The sequence below is a fragment of the Lepidochelys olivacea genome, assembly GCF_965140295.1.
Source record: "Lepidochelys olivacea isolate rLepOli2 genome assembly, chromosome: 21".
Lineage (NCBI taxonomy): Eukaryota > Metazoa > Chordata > Testudines > Cheloniidae > Lepidochelys > Lepidochelys olivacea.
In genome coordinates, this window is record NC_140431.1 from 12,929,247 (window position 1) to 12,948,560 (window position 19,314).

A 19,314-nucleotide genomic window follows, 5' to 3' on the forward strand; every position below is an offset into this window, starting at 1 on the left:
TGCACTGATTGTCACTTCTACATTCAGTGACACATTCATGTTTTCCCTGGCTCATGCAGTGACCTATTTCAACACATCGTCATCTAAATATGAGACCAGCTGGGGTGACATTCCCCCAAAGGCTGATTGTCAGGCATTGCCTTTTCTCAGCGGGTGGGGAGGGATGCTCAGAGTGAAGGAGAGCCCAGACCTGCTGCTTCTTGTGCTCCCCACTGAGGTCCATGGAGATGCATCATTTCAAATCAGTGTCAGTAAGATTAGGTTCAGGCCCTCTCTTTTCCATTGGAATAAATACTCACTTGGGTCCAGCTAGCGACAATTGTTAGAGAGAAGAAGAGGGCTTGCCAACCCTAAACATTCAAAACTCATGAGTCAAGACCCACCCCCCCATAAAAAATCATGAGAGTCTTTAAAAGTAATGTTGGGTTCTTTTTATTTGCCTTCTGGTGTTTGGGGTCTTTAGGAATCATGTTTTTCCAGCTTTTTCCTCCGCAACCAGAAGAGCGAGAAACATTCATTTAAAAAAACCCAACAACCCCAAATGGGAAGCTGAGATTCTCATGTAATCACGGGGCTCCAGGAGCTGGTGATTTAAAGAAAAACAATCAAACATTGTGAGAGTTGCAATAAAATGAGAAGTGGCAACACTGGAACCTGGGAGGCTGTTGGATTGAAACAGTAAACGTGGACAATGTGAAAGGAAACATGATTAAATTAGACACAAATGTGCATCTCCCCTGCTCCTCCTCCTCCTCTTTTGCATTGGTTAAGCACTTGGTTTGACTCCCAATGAAGGCAAGGGGAAGAGTGCCACAGAGCCTTCTTTCTGAGGATCTCAAAGTGCTTAACCCACATTCAGTTCCAGTCTATTCCATTTCTTAGGCAGCATCCATTACCGGGGTATCCGAGTGCCTTCCGGTGATGTAACTAGCATCTGTCACATTAAAGTCCTTACTCTCAGCTGGTTCAAAGCAGCATTGCGCCATGAAAATCAAGGACATATTGGCAGCGTCACTGAAGTCAATGGACCTACACTGTTGACATCAGCTGAGGCTCTGGTCCCTCAGCACTTAAACCGGAAATCCCCAAAGAGGGAGGTAAGTTTAATCATAAGGAATTGAGTCACAAAGGGTAAGTCCGCATAGCAGGCGGGAGGTGTAATTCCCAGCACCGGTAGACCTACACGGGCTAGCTCTGCTCCAGCTAGTGCCTAAAAATAGCAACATGGCCATGGTAGCCCAGGCCACAGCTCCGGCTAGCCGTCCGGTACGTACCCAGGGGGTTGTACTCAGCTGGCTAGCCCAAGCTGTAGCTTAGGCTGTGGCGGCCACGCTGCCATTTTGAGGCGCTATCTCGAGCGTTTGCCTCTACCCGAGCGCGGCATCACGTCTCCCAGCCGCTACACAGACCCACCCAGAGAGGTTTAAGTGACTTGCCCAAGATCACCTAAGCAAATCAGTGCCAGAGCTGGAAACAGAACCCAGGAGTCCTGACTCCCCTTCCTCTGGCTCAGGACTTTCCAAGCCTTTTGCAGGCATCTCTTGCCCTAGAGACGGCATGAGACAAAGTGAGTCAGTTCTGCGACGTCTGCTGTTGGAAAGCAGCGTGAAAGCTGCACCAGCTCTGCTGACGGGTGGCATTTCTCAAAACCATTTTAAAAAATTCCTTAACTTCCCCTATCAATAACATTTTAATTTTCTCCTCCGACAAGCCAAGATCTATTGAAATGACTGCAGCAAACGCCTTATTTTGTATCTCTGAGGCTCTCCCTAGTACTCTCCATAAATCAGACTCTTTCTTACAGTAAGGCTTTTTGAGAGGTTCCTGGTGGGCAGAGGGGAGCCTGATCCCTCGTAGAGGTAAAACATTTCATGCTTAGCAATTGTCAGAGTGCATATTTCATGATGGGCTAAAATCCTCAGAACTCAAAGCCCCAGGAAATAGTTGGATCTGAGATGCTTAGGACTCACTTAGATTGTAGGCTTTTTGGGGCAGGGACTGCCTTTTTGTTTTGTTCGTACAGCGCCTTGCATAATGGGGCCCTCATCCATGGGTGGGGCTGCTAGGTGCTACTGCACCACAAATAATAAATACTATTACTAATCATGGTCACTCCAAGTAAGACCCCCTTCCCTGCTTGCTGAGAACAATGGGCCTCCTTTTCAGGTTCCGTGTTCGGCGCCAGGGTGGAGATGGGGTAGTTGAGGTAGCTTGTAGACTTTTTCTTCATTCTAGAGCTGTTCAAGGGACCGCACAAGTCCTTCAGCGTAAATCACGCAGCCTCAGGTCTGCTCTGCCTTACGCTCGGCTTCCCAGAAGACCTAAGGCTTCAGCCAGCACAGATGAGGATGGGGAGGAGAGACGTTACCATTATCCCATGTGAGAGTCCACCTCCCCTCGCTCCTGATCTTCCTGCAGCTGCTCCAAGGGAGGACTGAAGAGGCTGGTTTTATTATAAGCTTTCCAACTGGAGTGACAACGTCCCGTCACTCCCACCTGCCAGGCTCCATGCAACCTCCGAGGTGTAGAGAGACCTGCAAGGAGTCTCCACTCCTGCCTTTGAGCTGGGGGCAGCGCTTCATCTGTGCCCGGGCTTGCCAGGGCTAAGCCCCGGTGCCTCTAGGCTTGGCGGTTCATAGCCCCAGCACCTCTGGGCTTGCTGCATAAACAAATGAGAAAGGTCGGCCCACTTAACAATGCAATAAATGAGGGAGCAGCATATCCAGGTTGGGCTTCTTGCAGAGATAAGTCACCTGTGCTGTGGAACTCACAAATCAAAATAACTTGCCACCATTTAAGGCCAATTTTCACAGCTGCTGCTGCTCTAATGTTCTTTCATTAGAGATTATTAGCCTTTACTGGGCATGGCTAATTTCCTTTTCATCTGAGGGCACAAACTCCCCTCTACTTCTTCCAGAGAGTTGTCTGCAAGTTGTCACAGCATCAGGAGATGCAGATGGAAATAGGAAATGCTGTGAAACCAGCCATACCCTGTCCTGGTCTCTCTAACACCCCCACAAGTGTCCACTTTCTTTAGGTTCTCTTACGGGGCCAGATCCTCTGCTGGTGTAAATTGGTACAGCTTCATTGACTTCTGTGGATCTCTGCCTGTTTACACCAGCTAAGGATCTGGCCCACTATTACAATTTTATGATGCACGTTGTAGCTGCAACCAGAGACCACAACTGAAATCCAGGCCTTATTGTGCTAGGCGCTGTATAGACATACTAGGAGATGAGCCCCGACCTGGAGAGCATACAATTTAAATAGGAAAATGGACAGTGTCTTGTGAGGTCCAATATTTCACGCGCTGGCCTGGGAGTCAGGGAGCCTGTGCTCTACTCCTAGCTCTGCCACCGGCCTGCTGTGTGACCTTGGGCAACTCACTTACTCTTTCTGTGTCTCAGTTTTCCCAGATGTAAAATGGGGATAATGAGACCTATAAAGTGCTTTCAGTTCTGTGGCGAAAGAGTAGGATATATGAGCTTGATATTGTTATGGGATATGGCATTTCACAAAGGGGTAGCTGAAGCACAGATTGATTCAGTGACTTGCACAAGGTCGCACAGGGAGTTTGTGGCAGAGCAAGGAGTTGAACCCACATCACCATGCTAGTATTTCAACAACAAGATTAACCTGCATTGCACGCCCAGGTGCTCCAGCTATTGACCTTTACCTGGACTACGCATCACTGATAGCTGAGAAACAAGAACAGAGGTTTGGGTCTCCAGTTGTGACTTCTTAAATCAAGGAGAGGCTGGTGCCACGGGATGAACAATGATAATTCAGAGCACACGTCAAGTGCCTCTCTTCCTTGTTCTCCAGCTGCTATTACCATTCAGGCTCTTAAACAAAGGATATTCTGGCTCAAGGACAAATGAAGGGACTTTCTCCAGGGTGATTGACAGAAACATAGTGTCACAGTTATGCACGACTGCTCCCCTGGAGTTCAGCACCACGACAGGAAAAGTGTAGCAGAGTTACCGGGGCTGTTCAGAAGACGAGAAAGCAAAGCTTGACCCTCACCCTCCGCAACTGTAAATGGAGCCTTTGAAATAAAGACGACCCCTGAACTGCCCTCGGGGAAATCTACAGCAGCAGGAGGATTGTAACCCACACACAGCCCACCCCAGCAGCACTTGGCTGGACACATTATCCGGCCTTTGACGGAACGTGCTGATAAATGTATGGAGCTGTTGTCCCGGCCACTGCTGATGGAATCACGTGGTTCTCCTCTGTAAGATGCTTGTCTGACTGGCTTCATAAAGCCATTCCCAGGAGAAAAGAAAAGGTTTGTGTGTTGTTTGTATATATAGGGCTAAAGGCCTCAGCTGTGATCGGTGCCCATTGTGCCAGGCGTTGTACAAACACACAGTGAGAGACAGGGCCCTGCCCGCAAAGAGTTTACAGTGGAAATAGACAAACGAGACAAAGGATGGATGAAAGCAACATGGCTCAACAGTTTAGGACAGGAAGTGGAGAAAAATACTGTTTCCTATTGAAATTGCAAAGGCGTTTTAGGGCAGCAGGATATAATCATTTCAGTTATAATTTGGCGAGGATGGGGGGTTGTTGGTGTTTAGAGTGCAATCAGCCAAAAACACCAATCAGGACTGAGGTCCTATTGTGCTCGATGCTGTACAAACATGGGGACTTCTCCTCTCACATAAAAGGCTCTGGGATCTTTAATGTCCCCCAACAGCTGTGCTAAGATTTTTGGTGCTCTACCAGTTGGAGGTGGCCATGAATAGATAAGCCAGAAGCTGCAATTCCAATCACTATCCCCTGAGCCATCTGGTCCCTCTGGCTTCTCTTCTTGTGGAACGGAAGGTGATTGTTTGTGGTGTTGTTTCTGATCAGTGCACTGCCAGGGTTCTTTTCTGTCTGGTGCACCTCAGCTGCCGTGGGATCTAATCGAAAGGTATGTCTTTTTTGCCTGAGGGTACAGCGTCTTCTTTGTTTCCGCCAGAAATATTTAGTCATGAGGCTTAGCCACATAGAAACAAGTGAGCAAAAATTTGCCGCTGGAATATGATGATCTGGGGTTGATGCAACCTCCTCTTTGCCATCCCATCTTCAGGGGGAACTATTTGCCAGAAGGGGCCATTCAGTTTCCTAATCGGACCTCCTGCATAACACAGGTCCTTCAATTCCCCGAGCCCCCAGCATTGAGCCCAATCATTTGTATTGGGCTAAAACATCTCTTCCAGAAAGACATCCAGCCTTGATCTGAAGCCTTCAAAAGATGGAGAATCCACTGCTTCCCTTGGTAGTTTGTGCCAATGGGTAAATCACCCTGACTGTTAAAAATTTGTGCCATATTTCCGGATGGATTTTTTCTGGCTTCAGCATCCAGCCATTAGTTCTTTCTGCCTGTGCTGAATTGACTGATGGGCTCCTCCAGTTCAGTTTGCCCCATACTATTTAGCACATGAAACTGGCAGCCAGGGAATTGGGGTATAAAGCAAATAAAACCTCCCTCGTGCCTGGGCTGGGGGTGTGAGGGGCGGCTCATCCCAGGCCCATCCTTAGGTGGTGCTGACTGCGAATGGGGCATGCCCAACAATGTGCTGACCCGGAGCATCCCCTCAGCAGCCTTTGTGGCATCTCTGGAGCCCAGAGTGCAACCTGGAGCTCTCCTGCCACTCCGGGGGGGGGGGGGGAACCCCCCACCCTCCAGCCTGGGAAGGTGGCAGAGAGTGCTAACGCTTCCTCACCCTCCCTTGGTGTGAATTCTCACCCTCACTGGGACACAGCGGAGAAGGCCGGTGATTGGGGTGGAAGGTCACCGTAGCTGCTGGCATAACCCCGTAATGCAGCCTACACCGATAGAACGGGGGTTTTCAGTCAGTGAAGGAACGTTTCCCTTGGACAACAGTAGCTACGCGGACGGAAGCGTATAGCATAAAACAAGTCTGAATTACAACATTGTAGCGAACACCTTTTTTATAAAGCCCACCTTTTTAGCCCAGTGTAGACATGGCCTCAGGTCTGGTGCGTACAAGGAAGGGTTTGCCGGCACAGCGATGCCGGAGTAACTATGCTCGTCTGCAGAGCAAGTAACAGGGCTGCAAGCCAGGGTGTGAATTTACAGGACACGAGCTTGCTGCGCTGTAACGTCCCCCGAGGACGCTGCTACAGGGCACTGAAAGGACCGGCATGCAGCTTCCATTACAACGGCTTGAAAGTGTAGATTCACGCCCTGATACTGTGTCCACCCTAGGGCTTTTTCTGGCATTGCTCTGTTGGTTAGGTGGGTGGTATTTTTCCTCACACCTACCCAATGTAGGTAGCCTAGGCCAGCAAACTTTTAAGTGAAGATCAGGCCTTAGAGGGACACTTCTAAGGGTGGAAAACCAACCTTCCCATTTAACATCTTCATCTGGGACACAGCACGTAGTCATCGCCGGCCTGTCTGAAACAGCTATGTCCAGAGAGAGGGAGGGAGGGAGGAATATGGATCATCTGCAAGCATGAACCCTGATGAATTTGGCAGCAAACTGAATTGCTGAGGGGCCTGCTTGTTGTGTGACTTCAGAAGCAGCCACTCGCCCTGATTTCCCCTGGGGGAGGAGGGTAAATTAAAAGTCTCCCCTTAATCCTGGCCTTGTGAACATTCTGATTCTGACATTTCCAAATCAATAGGCACCATCGCTGGAGTGACTCTCTATCCTTTGGTCGACTTGTGGGCTGTGCATTGTTTAGGCTTGCGGCAGGCAGGGCCTCTTTTGTACTGTGACAGATCATCTCTTTCTGGGGCTGCATCTGTGCCAGTGAAGTTTGCTCTGTTTCCCTTCTGTCTGGCGTTGTGCCTTGGGTGATTTGAAAACCAGAAGGTGAATGTTATAAAGCCTGAGGGGCTTGGGCACGGGAGCCATTGAAAATGGAGATGGGGGGGCAAACTCTCACTGGTCATGTGTTCCCCACGTCTGGATTGGAGCGTCTGGATTGGAGCTACCTCTAAGCCTGAGCAATGAGGCTTTCCTGAACATGCCCCTATGCAATTGCTCATCTCTGATTGCTAGGGAGCCAGGCCATCCGGGCTGCAGAACCTTGACAAATTCCGAGCTCCTCAGCCAGGCACAACTCACATTAAAATCAGAAGGCGTTTGCGTGTGTGAAGGCCGGGTAGAACTGGAGCACCCAGGTTTTTGTTTGCTGTTGGTGTCACTCAGTTGACTTTAGGCCTGATTTACACTGGGATGAGCCAGAGGGGAGTCAGGCCCCCCCTGTTTCTTTCCAGCCCTCTGCAGCCTGTGCATACTTTCTCTATGGAGCATTAGGAGTAAAGCTAACCGCTCTCTTTTCCTCTCCTCCTTGCTGTTTGTTTTGCTTTCACCCTCCCTCCGTCATCTTCGTCGTCTTTTTCCTTTACGCTGCTTTCCCTGGTGAGGGTCTGGGTGGCAGCATTGAGAGTAGGGAGGACTAGACCTCCCTTTCCTCTGCAACAGGTTCCAGCTCCTCCTGGGGGATTGCCCAGCGTTCCCAGGCCAGCCAGGAGATATAACCCCTGCAGAGTGTCCTGGGTCGGCCTCACGGCATCCGCCCAGTGGGACATGCCCGGTAGAGTTCCAAAGGAAGCATCAGGTGCCCAAACCACCAGGAAGCATCAGGTGCCCAAACCACCTCCTCTCGATCCGGAGGAATAGTGGCTCTACTGTGAGGCCCTTCTGAATAGCCAAGCTCCTCCCCCTGTCTCAGAGAGTAAGCCAGCCACCCTGCGGAGAAACCTCTTTTCCTTCGTTTGTACCCGCGATTCATAGATATTAAGGTCAGAAGGGACCATTATGATCATCTAGCCTGACCTCCTGCATGATGCAGGCCACAGAATCTCACCCACCCACTCCTGCGATAAACCTCTCACCTATGTCTGAGCTATTGAAGTCCTCAAATCATGGTTTAAAGACTTCAATCTCATCCTTTAGGTCGTTACCCAAAGTTCATGACCATCGGTGAGGATGGGGACATAGATCGACATGTAAACCGAGAGCTTTGTCCATGAACTCAGCTCCCGCCTCACCACCACGGATTGGTACATCACCTGCCTCACCGCCACACCCATCCGCCGGTCGATCTCATGCTCTCGCTTGCCATTGCTCCTGAACAAGACCCCTAGATACTTGAACTCTTCCATTAAGAGCAGCTGCTCCCCCCTCACCTGGAGCGAGCAGTCCACTTTCTTCCGGGAGAGGACCATAACCTCTGATGTGGAGGTGCTGACTCATCCCTGACGCTTCGCGCTCGGCAGCGAAACGTTCGAGTGTGCATCGGAGATTGCAGTCTGAAGAAGCAAGAAGGACAACATCTGCAAACAGCAGAGATGCCACCTCCGAGTCCCCGTACCAGATGCACTCCACAGCTCGGCTTCACCTTGATATCCCGGCCATGAAAATCACAAACAGGAGTGGGGACAAGACACACCCTTGGCAAACTCCAATACCCACCTTAAATGAACTCGACTTAATGCCAAGAATGTGAATACAACTCTCACTCCGAGAATAGAGGAACCGGATAGCATGTAAAAGCCCAGTGCTCTGGTTCTACCCAGTCCTCTCACCAACAAACTCCTTTTGATTTAAATGTGAGTTTTGCCTGGCTGAGGAGCTTGGAATTTGTCCCCATGAAGCCCAGCCTCTGGTGAGCTTAAAAGGCAGAGTCCAACTTGCTGTGAATGGTTGGTTGCCAATGAACCAGAAAATACAGGCTTGCAAAATACCCCAAGAGAACAGCTACCAACCCCTGCTCTCACCGCCTCCAGCTGCCCAGCTCCAGGCTCTCCCTTCTGGGAGCTACCACAGGCCAGACAATGACTCAGGACTTGTTTCCCCAAATTAAAGAGCTGATGTCATTGGCCAACATGTGTATCTTCCTATATATCCTGTTTTCAGGCATGGGAGCCATACTCAGAGCTGGGGTGTCTAGAAGAGTTGTGAGGTGTAATGACAGCTGGATAAGGGGTCTGAGTCCCAGTGAGTCTAGAGAGTTTTATGGGTGTAACATACAATGAAAGGGGCTGGTCAACTCTACCTCCAGAGGGTCCCTCTTGACTGACTGCTGAATTTGACCTTGGATCGGCTCCTAGGGTGACCAGACAGCAAATGTGAAAAATTGGGACTGGGGATGGGGGATAATAGAAGCCTATATAAGAAAAAGACCCCAAAATCGGGACCATCCTTATAAAATCGGGACATCTTGTCACCCTATCGGCTCCAGAAGGCATTTTCACACCTACAGTAAGTGAAAGTTCATCTCCTTACTAACAAAGCTCATATCTCATGGGCTCCAGGGTGTGTGTTTTGGTCATTATAATACCTATAACAGCATCTTAGATTACAGCGTGCCTTCAGACATCATAGATACAGTCAGGAATTGCTTTAAACCCTGAAATGCAGCCACCTCTGGGGTGGAATTTGGCAGCTGCATACCCGCACATAACAACACGGTGTAAGAGCTGACGCCCCCCCCTCCCATTGAAATCGCAGGAAGAAGAGGATGCAGCTCAGCTGGTACGAATGGGCATAGCTCTGAAGTCGGAGCTGTGCCATTGATGCCAGCTGAAGAGTGGCCCAGCTGCGTACAAATAATGCTGTGGGATCTCCAATCCTAGGCGGTTCACAGTAGCAGCTGAGTAGCTCAAATGGCCACAAGGGGTCACGTCTCGGGCTTACCATCTCCTCACTGAATTTGGCTTTAGCAACCTTGATGTGCAAATATTAAAGGGTATCGAAAGAGATGCTCAAACAGATTGTGTGTTAGCACGGGAGGATTTGCTGCTATTTCGTCATGGTTACAGCCAGGAGTCCCCTACCGCTTACCGGCTATCTCAGGACAACCTCTCTGAGCTTGTGCTGCCCTTTGTGTAAACGAGTGACCAATATGGCCGGGGGCCCCAGTTCAGTCCCAACCTGACTAATGCCCAGTTCTTCCCCCAGGAAGCATCAAGTGCAGAATTCCTCCCTCCCCCTGCCAAACACCCATCATTGCAAAATATCTTTCTGCCAATGTTACCGTCAATCGAAGACATCAGCTGCAAATGGCCGGGCAGAGGCTGTGCACCCATTTGCATAGATGTCGAGGGAGCATTAATTCAGACCGGCATTAGCCTTCAGGGCAAGAGAACGCTTCGGAAGGTCTTCTGATGGCTGTAAGCCACCACTGCTTAGATCTGGTCTTCTCAGGTGGAGGCTTTGGGATGCCAACCCCAGCGCTATTTACTTACATGAAAGAAAGTACCTGACAGTGAACTGATGCCTCTGTAGTGTGAGCAGAAGACTTTCCCACCCTGCTTAGGGTGACCAGATGTTCTGATTTTATAGGGACAGTCCCGATTTTTGGATCTTTTTCTTACATAGCCTCCTATTACCCTCCACACCTGTCCCAGTTTTTCACATTTGCTGTCTGGTCACCCTAACCCTGCTCCAAATAAAGTCTACACACATGCACAAGGTCAGACTTCCCCTCTTCCTGGATAATGCCGACAACAATGGACCATAAGCTTTAGCTCCCAATTTGCCTGCAGGGTCTCCTTCTCTGTCTGTACTTCCCTCTGACCAGACAGTCACAACAACTGTTGTTATGGTGATAATCACCAGAGTGTCCCGTTACAAAGAACTGTACATGTTCTTTTCCTTAGCATGCGAGCAGTGTTTGGTCCTGGAATTTTCAATATTGTGTTCAGGGTAGTCTTAGAACAGCTAGCGAGGTTCTTCTCTGCCTTAAACTCGCCAACGAGCATCAATTCATGGGGCAGAGTTGCTTGCTGCTAACTGGGCAGCGGTGGCTGGGCTGAGATTTCAGAAATAAGGGATTGCCTGTGTGCCCACCTCTGTTCCAGGACTGCTGTCTTCGGCGTAAATAAACAAGTTACTTTACGAATATACCCAGACTTATCCCTGAGATCTCCGCCAATGGGAAGCTACCCTGCTAGGCCCCCAACATCTGCTGCTGCTCGGCAGAGAGATGACGCTTTCCTGGGGGAATGAACACAATTGCACTGCGGGGCTTTCTTCAGGATTCTGGGTAGGCTGGTAGAGGAAAGTGTACAGCATTAGGCATGTGTACGTGATGTTCATGGAGTACGAGTGCCTGGGGTGAATTGCAAATGTAGGGTGAGCAGTGCAGGATTTAGGAGGGCGAGGGAATTGCCCCAGGGCGGCTGGATGCGCTGCTCCCTGGGATGATGGAGGAGGTCTGGCTCTGTTTCATATCTCCATGTCCACAGAGTGATAAATTTTTATCTCCCCCAAGTAATTGACACTGCCTGCCAGCGAGGGCCAGCGCCACTCTGACAGATGGGATATTTTGCTGCTGGCAATTGGAACTATCAAGAGAGGCATTATTCTCGCTGCCTCCGACTTTCTCATCAGGGCGAGAGTGCTGAAGTGCCAGAATTAACGTGCCATTTGATTTAATATGCAGCCCCCAACACTCAATTCAGATCATTACACAGGAAAGCTGGGACCAACCAACTGGGGCTGGCCAGAAAGGGAAGGCTGGAATATCATTTCTATTCCAGTCTGAGTTGGGGGGAATGTAGTGTACAGGAATTGGGTATCAGTCTGCTGTGCGTTGGAGGGGTTTTAGTTGGGGGCTGAAGGTGACGGCTAGTGGCGTTCTGTTATTGGGTAGTATCCCTTTAAATAAAATCAATGGCCCAAATGAGAAGGTGCTGCCCCAGTGTGGAAGGATTTGACTAAGCCCTAGATCTGACCATCCCTTAATGGTCTAGTTTTTGACGTTGAGCTTCTGGCTTCTGAAGCACCTTGCCAGTTAGTGGCATGCCATTTAAACCAGTGGTACCCAAAGGTGGATCAAACGCAGTTCACTTTGCCTCTGATCTCGATCACTCTTCCATGGAGCAGACCCCTGAGCCTGCATCTGCCACAGCTTGCAGGCTTGGGCCCTCAGCTTAGATATGGACGTGGGGCAAGCCCTGACCAATGATTCTAACCTGCAAGTTTCAGGCAGGGGCAGAATTTGCCTGCCTCACGCAGGGCCCCATTGGCCTGGCAGGAGCTCCCTCGCCCCCCCCCCACCCCCCAGCTATGGAAGTCAGACTATGCCTGTGGAATAAGGGAGTCACAATGGAGGTTCTTGGGTCTCATCTTCATCTCCCAGGAACTGAAATCCTATAATAGATGAGAGGCTTCAGCACCAGCTGAATGGTCTTGAATAAATTTCCATCTGTAATTTCCAACAGCGACCTCTGTAATGAATTTTCCATTCATTTCCAGCTCCTAATTCCATTTGCTGTGGGGATGGGGCGACTCATGGCGATTTGATCCAATCTGCACTCCCACCCCGCCAGCGTCACGCTGCCCTGAACGCATCACCCTGCAGCCAAGGAGGCATTTACGCCAATGTCTCTTACGCAAGGCGTCTTCCTTTCCATTCGTCACGTCCGCCCTGCGTCAATAGGGCAATAAACCAGCTTCAGAGTCCAGCTTAACAGGGAGGAAAAAATCCCAGCCCTATAGATTCTGGGTCTGACTCACCGTTGTCCTGCTCCAGGGGTGGCCAACCTGAGCCTGAGGAGCCAGAATTTACCAATGTACATTGCTAAAGAGCCACAGGAATACGTCAGCAGCCCCCCATCAGCTCCCCCACCCCCCTCCCAGCGCCTCCCACCCACTGGCAGCCCCGCCCCCTCCCTCCCCGCACCTCCCGATCAGCTGCTTTGTGGCGTGCAGGAGGCTCTGGGGGGGGAGTAGTGAGGGCACGGCAGGCTCAGGGGAGGGGGTGGGAAGGGGTGGAGTGGGGGCAGGGCCCGTGGCAGAGCCAGGGGTTGACCATTGAGGCCCGCCCCCCGGCACATGGGAAAGTTGGCACCTGGAGCTCGAGCCCCAGCGTCGGTGCCTAGACAAGGAGCCGCACAGTAACTCCTGAAGAGCCGCACGTGGCTCCGGAGCGACAGGCTGGCCACCCCTGTCCTGCACCGTGGGTCATCGCTTACACCAGTGGGCAGAAAACAAGACCATGCTGATCTGGGAGCCTTTTACCCCTGACTTCCAGCAGTATAAATGACAACACAAGGTGCAAAGTAACAGACACCGGCTTGGTGCAGGGTAGCTGTCACCTCAGCGCCTCCTGTTGGGACAAGCTGGAAGCGTCGTAGTTATGAACTCCCCCCCGCCCTCCATTCCCGGCAGCTGGGGAGGCTTGGATTGGAGTAGCTGTGGTTTCAGCCCTCAGGAGCCATGAACTCCCATGCGACCTGGAACCCAGTCTCTACACAGCGCTTAGCTCGCGTATGCGTATGCTTGTGCCGGCTGCTGGTCAGGTATTTTGTTTGGAAAGGCCTCTGCATACCGGATTTAGGTGTGCGGTTCCAGTCAGTGCGGTCTCCATTTGGATGCAAGTGTAATGCCCTCCAGGGGGGGGAGTGAAGAGCGTCACACCTCAGGAGATGGGCTCCTCTATTCTATCGCTTACTGAAAACAAGTGTGTTAAAGTATTAAACACCTGCCATGTACTGGTGTTAGAGCTCTTACACATGAGCTCAGGGGCCTAGAGGAGGAGCAGGCAACGGAACAGGGCCGGGCCTAGATTGGGCATCTGCCGTGGGCTTTTTTTTCATTCCAAATCAGACTACTCATCAAGCCCTGTCTCTCGCCGTAACCAACAGCTGATACCTTAGGGAAGTGGCTCACCTGGGGGCACTCAGAGATCTTCCAGAAGGAACTCAACTCATCTAGATCAGTGTTTCTCAACCGAGGGGGTGGCAGCCCCTGGGGGGGCGGGGGGGTGTCATGGGACAGGTTTAGGGGGGTTGCAAGTGCAGGGCTGGCAGCAGGGGGCAGCAAGCAGGGCAATTGCCTGAGGCCCCATGCCACCGGGGGCACGGCGAAGCTAAGTTACACGCTCGGGTGGTGGGACCCGGGCTTCAAACGAGGCTCACAAGTGGAAAAACAAGCTCAGGTGTCACACGGAAATGTAAGTACCGTCGATGTATTTGACAGTGGTAGGGTTAAAAATGAGAAAAAAACGTCGTTGTTCAGTACTAGTGGCTGTGAGACTTTTACATTTTGCGGTCTGATTTTGTACGCGAGGTGTTTCTAAGGGAGGTGGATCTTGGGGTTATGGGAGGGACAGCTCAGGGGGTTGAGCATTGGCAGGGTTGCGAGTTCAATCCCCGAGGGGGCCATTTAGGGATCTGGGGCAAAGATTGGGGACTGGTCCTGCTTTGAGCAGGGGGTGGGACTAGGTGACCTCCTGAGGCCCCCTCCACCCCTGATCGTCTCGGATTCGGTGAAAGGAGCACAGGAGGGTGGAAAAGTCGGGGGTCAGGGCGCCACACCCCGCTGGCCTGCCGCAGCAGGAAGCCCTGCCCCGAGGCGGGCTCGAGCAGCCCGGGGCGCCCCGCCAGGGGGCGCTGAGAGCCGGCCGGCCGCGCTCCCGCCTCCCGAGCCCCGGTCGCGCGCCTGCAGAGCCGCCGCGCGCCTTGGAAAGTGTGACCCTCCTGAGCCGCCGTCCGGGAGCGCGACTCGCGTCGGTCGCGTGGGTGGGGCCGCGCAGGAAGGGCGGGCGGAAAAGGGAGAGACCGAGACCCCCCCCCCCCCCCCCGGGACGGCGCAGCCGAGCAGCATGGAGGGGACGCTGGAGCAGCACCTGGAGGACACGTACGTGCCAGGGACCGGGGGCGGGGGGCTCACTGGGGGGAGGAGCGCTGGGGCGGGGGGCGCTGGCTGGAGGGAGGGGGAACGTGGGGAGCACTGGGGGCGGGGGGCTCACTGGGGGAGGAGCGCTGGGGCGGGGGGGCGCTGGCTGGAGGGAGGGGGAACGTGGGGAGCACTGGGGGCGGGGGGCTCACTGGGGGGAGGAGCGCTGGGGCGGGGGGCGCTGGCTGGAGGGAGGGGGAACGTGGGGAGCACTGGGGGCGGGGGGCTCACTGGGGGGAGGAGCGCTGGGGCGGGGGGCGCTGGCTGGAGGGAGGGGGAACGTGGGGAGCACTGGGGGGAGGAGCGCTGGGGCGGGGGGGCGCTGGCTGGAGGGAGGGGGAACGTGGGGAGCACTGGGGCGGGGGGCTCACTGGGGGGAGGAGCGCTGGGGCGGGGGGCGCTGGCTGGAGGGAGGGGGAACGTGGGGAGCACTGGGGGCGGGGGGCTCACTGGGGGAGGGGCGCTGGGGCGGGGGGCGCTGGCTGGAGGGAGGGGAACGTGGGGAGCACTGGGGGCGGGGGGCTCACTGGGGGAGGAGCGCTGGGGCGGGGGGCGCTGGCTGGAGGGAGGGGAACGTGGGGAGCACTGGGGGCGGGGGGCTCACTGGGGGAGGAGCGCTGGGGCGGGGGGCGCTGGCTGGAGGGAGGGGAACGTGGGGAGCACTGGGGGCGGGGGGTGTATTGGCGGGGGGAGGAGGAACGCTGGGGTGGGGGGCATTGGTAGGGGGAGCCCTGGGGATGCCGGGGGCACTGGCGAGGGGAAGGAGGACTGTCGGAGGAGGGCTGGGGACACCTGATTGGTACTGGGAGCGGGGGTTGGCAGGGGGTGGTTTGGGGACACCAGGGGTGGGGTGGATGCTGGGGTGGGGAGGGCAGAGCATTGGGGTTACTTGGATTGGGGGCATGTGTTGGGTAAGTGGGCACTGGCATAGGAAGGATCTGCAATGGGCATACCTGGGTAGGTATGAAGAGGGAGTGGTGGGGTGAGAATGATTTCTGGTTGGTAGGAAGTGGGGGTGATGATTTTATGGGGCACAGAGGGTAGGAATTTTTCAAGGGACTGGCAAGTGTTGCTCTTTTCTCCCCGGTAATTGAGAACCCTCTCTTCTTCCTTATCTCTCTTTTTTTCTCTCTCCTGCTTCCATGGAGCAGGGTTTCCTGTTGACAAAAATCCTTGAGCTTTTCTGCTCTCTTGCTCCAATGGAAGCAAACCCCCATTCTGAACAGGGGATTCTCAGTGAGGCTTACCCCATTGCCTAACTGAGCTGTCATCAAATTAACCAGCATTTCTAAATAATGAAATGCATTTTGCAGTTATGAAAGTTTCTGCTTTCCCTCCACCCTGAACTGTTTTGACACCGTTTCAAAGGGAGCTGTTGTCCTGTTATTGGGCTGAAAAGATGGCACTTCTTAAACTGTTTCAGATTTATGTGAGGCTCACACTGCGGTCTTGACTTCGTTTCTTTCCCCTCTAATACTTAAAAATTGCTGATCTCAGGTTTTGTCTTTATTAGAATGAAGAATCCCTCAATCGTTGGAGTCCTGTGCACAGATTCACAGGGCCTGAACCTTGGCTGTAAGTAACAAAGCAGCTGATTTGCTTCAGAAAATGGGCCCCTTTCCACTTTTGTGTTGTACCAGGAACGTTTTAATGTTGAAATATTGTACATGCTTTAAAATACACCCTAGAAAAATAAATCTGCTGTCTGCCAGCGTCGGGCATATCCCTGCAATTTCTGTTTAAAAACTCTCCATTTCTTACTCCTTTAAAATCCTGTGTTTTATTCTTGCTTTCTCCTGTCCCAATACTTGAAATATCAAAGTGTATGTGGTCTGCCTGCCTGCCTGCCTCTCTTTACCAGTGATTGCCAACTAACTCATTTAAAAAAAAAAAAACTAATCTATATAGGGGGAACAACTAGCCTTTGTTTCAATAATGAAATTATTTGTATTGCTGTAGCTAGGGCTCCTTGGTGCTATGGACCAAGTTCCAGTTTGTCCTAGCACACACAACAATCTAAGTATAAGACACAGCTGTTGCTGATTTGGTAACAAATATCATCTGATCACTGGCCATTTAATTAAAAGGTGGCTCAACATTTGGAATGAGGACCCCAAGAATGAATTGTAATTGTAAAGATTGCTATTGACATAGGTATGTTGATGGGCTTATAGGTAAAATGATTAGCCTCTTATTTGAGTTAAAATTAAAAGAATGGGCTTGCCTGAAATAAGGCAGCATTGGAAACTGAATGTTAGGGTATGCTGCAAATATGACTATGTAAATCCACCAAAATCACAGTTGTGATGACCATATTTATCTGGGAAGGGTACAGATAACATGGTGGTGTATGCTGGCAGGGAAAACTCCTTTGAATGCTTTAGCAGTTATTGGGATAACCTGACAAATGGGTTAAATTAGGGCACACAGTTCAACTAAATTCTTGGGCTGGCTGGCTATGTAATTACTGCAAAGTAATGAGGGCTTTTCAGCTTACATAAAGACTTGTGTATTGTATAGGTCGTGGAACCCTTTCAGATGAACATGCAGGTGTGATCTCAGTTCTAGCCCAGCAGGCAGCCAAACTCACTTCAGATCCTACTGATGTTCCTGTTGTGTGTCTGGAGTCAGATAATGGGTGAGCATCTGGAGTTGTATGTCTATCATTCCCTTTTCTTTTTGGTTTGCCCTGTATCCTATCATTAGGATCTTCTGGGAATATTAGATCTTTTCAACAGCCTCTTTCACTTCAAGGTGGTTCTGCTCATGTGTCCCTGGTTACAATGACAGATATAAGGCTAGAAAGCTTCACCCCCAGTGGCACATATGGCAGCAACTCTAGGAAGGCCATTCTTGCCTTTCTCTGGAGCTTGAATGTGGATTACTTATTAAAATTGGGGCCCTAAGGCAATGGTGAATGTAACCTTATTTCTATACCTACTGCATGCTTTAAAAAGCAGAGAGGCTGCTGCCAGATAAGGATACAATGCTACGTATTAGTCATTCCTGCATCATGTTTGTAATGGCTACCTAAATAGACCTTACGATCCTGTTTTAATCCTCCTGAAAACTTTTCACAAAAGGGAGACCCGATTCCTAGGAATCTCCCCTACTTCAAGCTTTTGGAGTATGTGGAGGTGTTGGAGTTAGGTGAGAAGATTTGAGCCCAAACTTTTTCAGAGTAGGCAGAGATGGAAAATGGAGTCCTAGTCCTCTGTGCACAGGATCTAGTCCAGGGGTCTTGGCAACAATTTTTTTGGTGGCCTGTGTGGCCACGAACTCTTGCTGGTGGCCGCTATGACACCTTTTCCTAAAATTCCTAATTAACTTTAAGAAAAACAAATAAATATGCACGTATACATGTCCAAATCGTAGTAATTTATGTATTTTTATTATTCAGTCTGTGAAAAACCATGTACAGTTGTCTGTGTTCTTTACTGGACCTAAACAGAAAAGAAACAAACAAATGTGCTTTGCATGTTCTTGGGGGGGTTTTTGTTTTTTTGGCTGCATTTTCTTTTCAGACTTGCTAGCTAGTAAGTCTGCATCTGTGAAAAGTAATATTTGTATGTTTATAATCACTTTTCACAACAGCAGCCTTGTTAGCTAGGAGGCAGTGAAAAGTGATATTAAACATGCAAATATTGCTTTTCACAATGGATTTACTCAGCCCTGGCAAAGGGTGGGGGGGGGGGAAGGTAAATGAAGCTGTGGATAGGGAGGCAGTGGGGGTCCAGGAAGGCAGCAGAGGCCAGGGCATCGAGGGGGATGGAGTCTGCTGCCCCTGGGAAGGTGGGGAACATGAGTTCCCCACCTTCCTCTGGCTCCAGAGGGGGGCAGGACCCAACCCCTGCCAGCAGCCCTGTGGGAAAGGCTGTGGCTGAAGAAAAGCCCCTGGTGGCAGCATTTGAGAAATGCTGATCTAGTCAGTGCTTCCTCTCTGACAGCATGCAGCAGATACTAAACTTCTACTAGTGACCTGCAGATAAGCTGCAGTGTGAGAACTCTTCAGGACTGTAGTAGCTATAACTGTCTTGAACAATGGTTTCTGTTTGTTTCAGGAACATCATGATCCAGAAGCATGACAGCATCACTGTGGCAGTGCACAAAATGGCATCTTGACCTTTCATCCATCAGCTTGATTCTTTTCCACCCTTGGATCAACTCGTTGTTGGACTGATCTATTTCCTCTGCTGATCTAATACAGAAAGTGCTTGCAGAACTAAATTTGGGCCAATCTTAAATATGTGGTAGCTTCCCTCCTTATTTAAACTGGTACTGTACTTCAGTCAGGGTCTTTAACTTCCAGCACAGCCCAGAATTTACTGTCAAGCATGGAATGTGGTTTAACTCACCTTGCTTGTGTAATGATCAGATACCCTAATCTGTGGCCTTACTTGTTGAATTCAATAAATTATACATTATAAAACACACAGCTGACTCTGTAAGCTTCAGTTGAATGCTGGTTTGTCTGAAGCTCAGTGACTAACTATAGAGAGAGAGAGAGAGACTTTTTTAGATTCATCATCCTCCCCCTCCAACTAAGGTGGTCATCTTACAATAAAGATCCCTTGGACTTCCCAATGTCTCTCAAACATCAGGCAAGCTCTGATTTTTTTCTAAGATAAACAAGCAGAAAAGTTTACTCATGCAGGTT

General features: G+C 51.0%; 2 protein-coding genes across 3 annotated transcripts in view; one reads left to right on the forward strand and one right to left on the reverse strand.

Annotated features, from left to right (window-relative positions):
- PROK1 (prokineticin 1) overlaps positions 1-8,588 on the reverse strand; it is a 30,566-nt gene extending 21,978 nt beyond the window's left edge. Inside the window, exons 1-2 of one of the 2 annotated variants that reach the window (XM_084611548.1) lie at positions 8,445-8,587; positions 8,159-8,281 (exon numbers count right to left, since the gene is read on the reverse strand). In XM_084611548.1, the coding sequence (XP_084467674.1) occupies positions 8,159-8,197 (39 nt within the window). In that variant the 5' untranslated portion in view covers positions 8,198-8,281; positions 8,445-8,587. Of the gene's footprint in view, positions 1-8,158; positions 8,282-8,444 lie in introns of both variants that reach the window. The other variant, XR_014709210.1, reaches the window with a different exon arrangement.
- A 5,881-nt stretch (positions 8,589-14,469) lies between these two features.
- LAMTOR5 (late endosomal/lysosomal adaptor, MAPK and MTOR activator 5) lies at positions 14,470-19,090 on the forward strand. The gene is made up of 4 exons (XM_084611390.1): positions 14,470-14,618; positions 16,171-16,232; positions 17,178-17,295; positions 18,719-19,090. Exons 1-4 carry the CDS (start codon positions 14,584-14,586, stop codon positions 18,777-18,779), a joined length of 276 nt encoding a protein of 91 aa, XP_084467516.1. The 5' UTR covers positions 14,470-14,583; the 3' UTR covers positions 18,780-19,090.
- Positions 19,091-19,314: the final 224 nt, after the last annotated feature.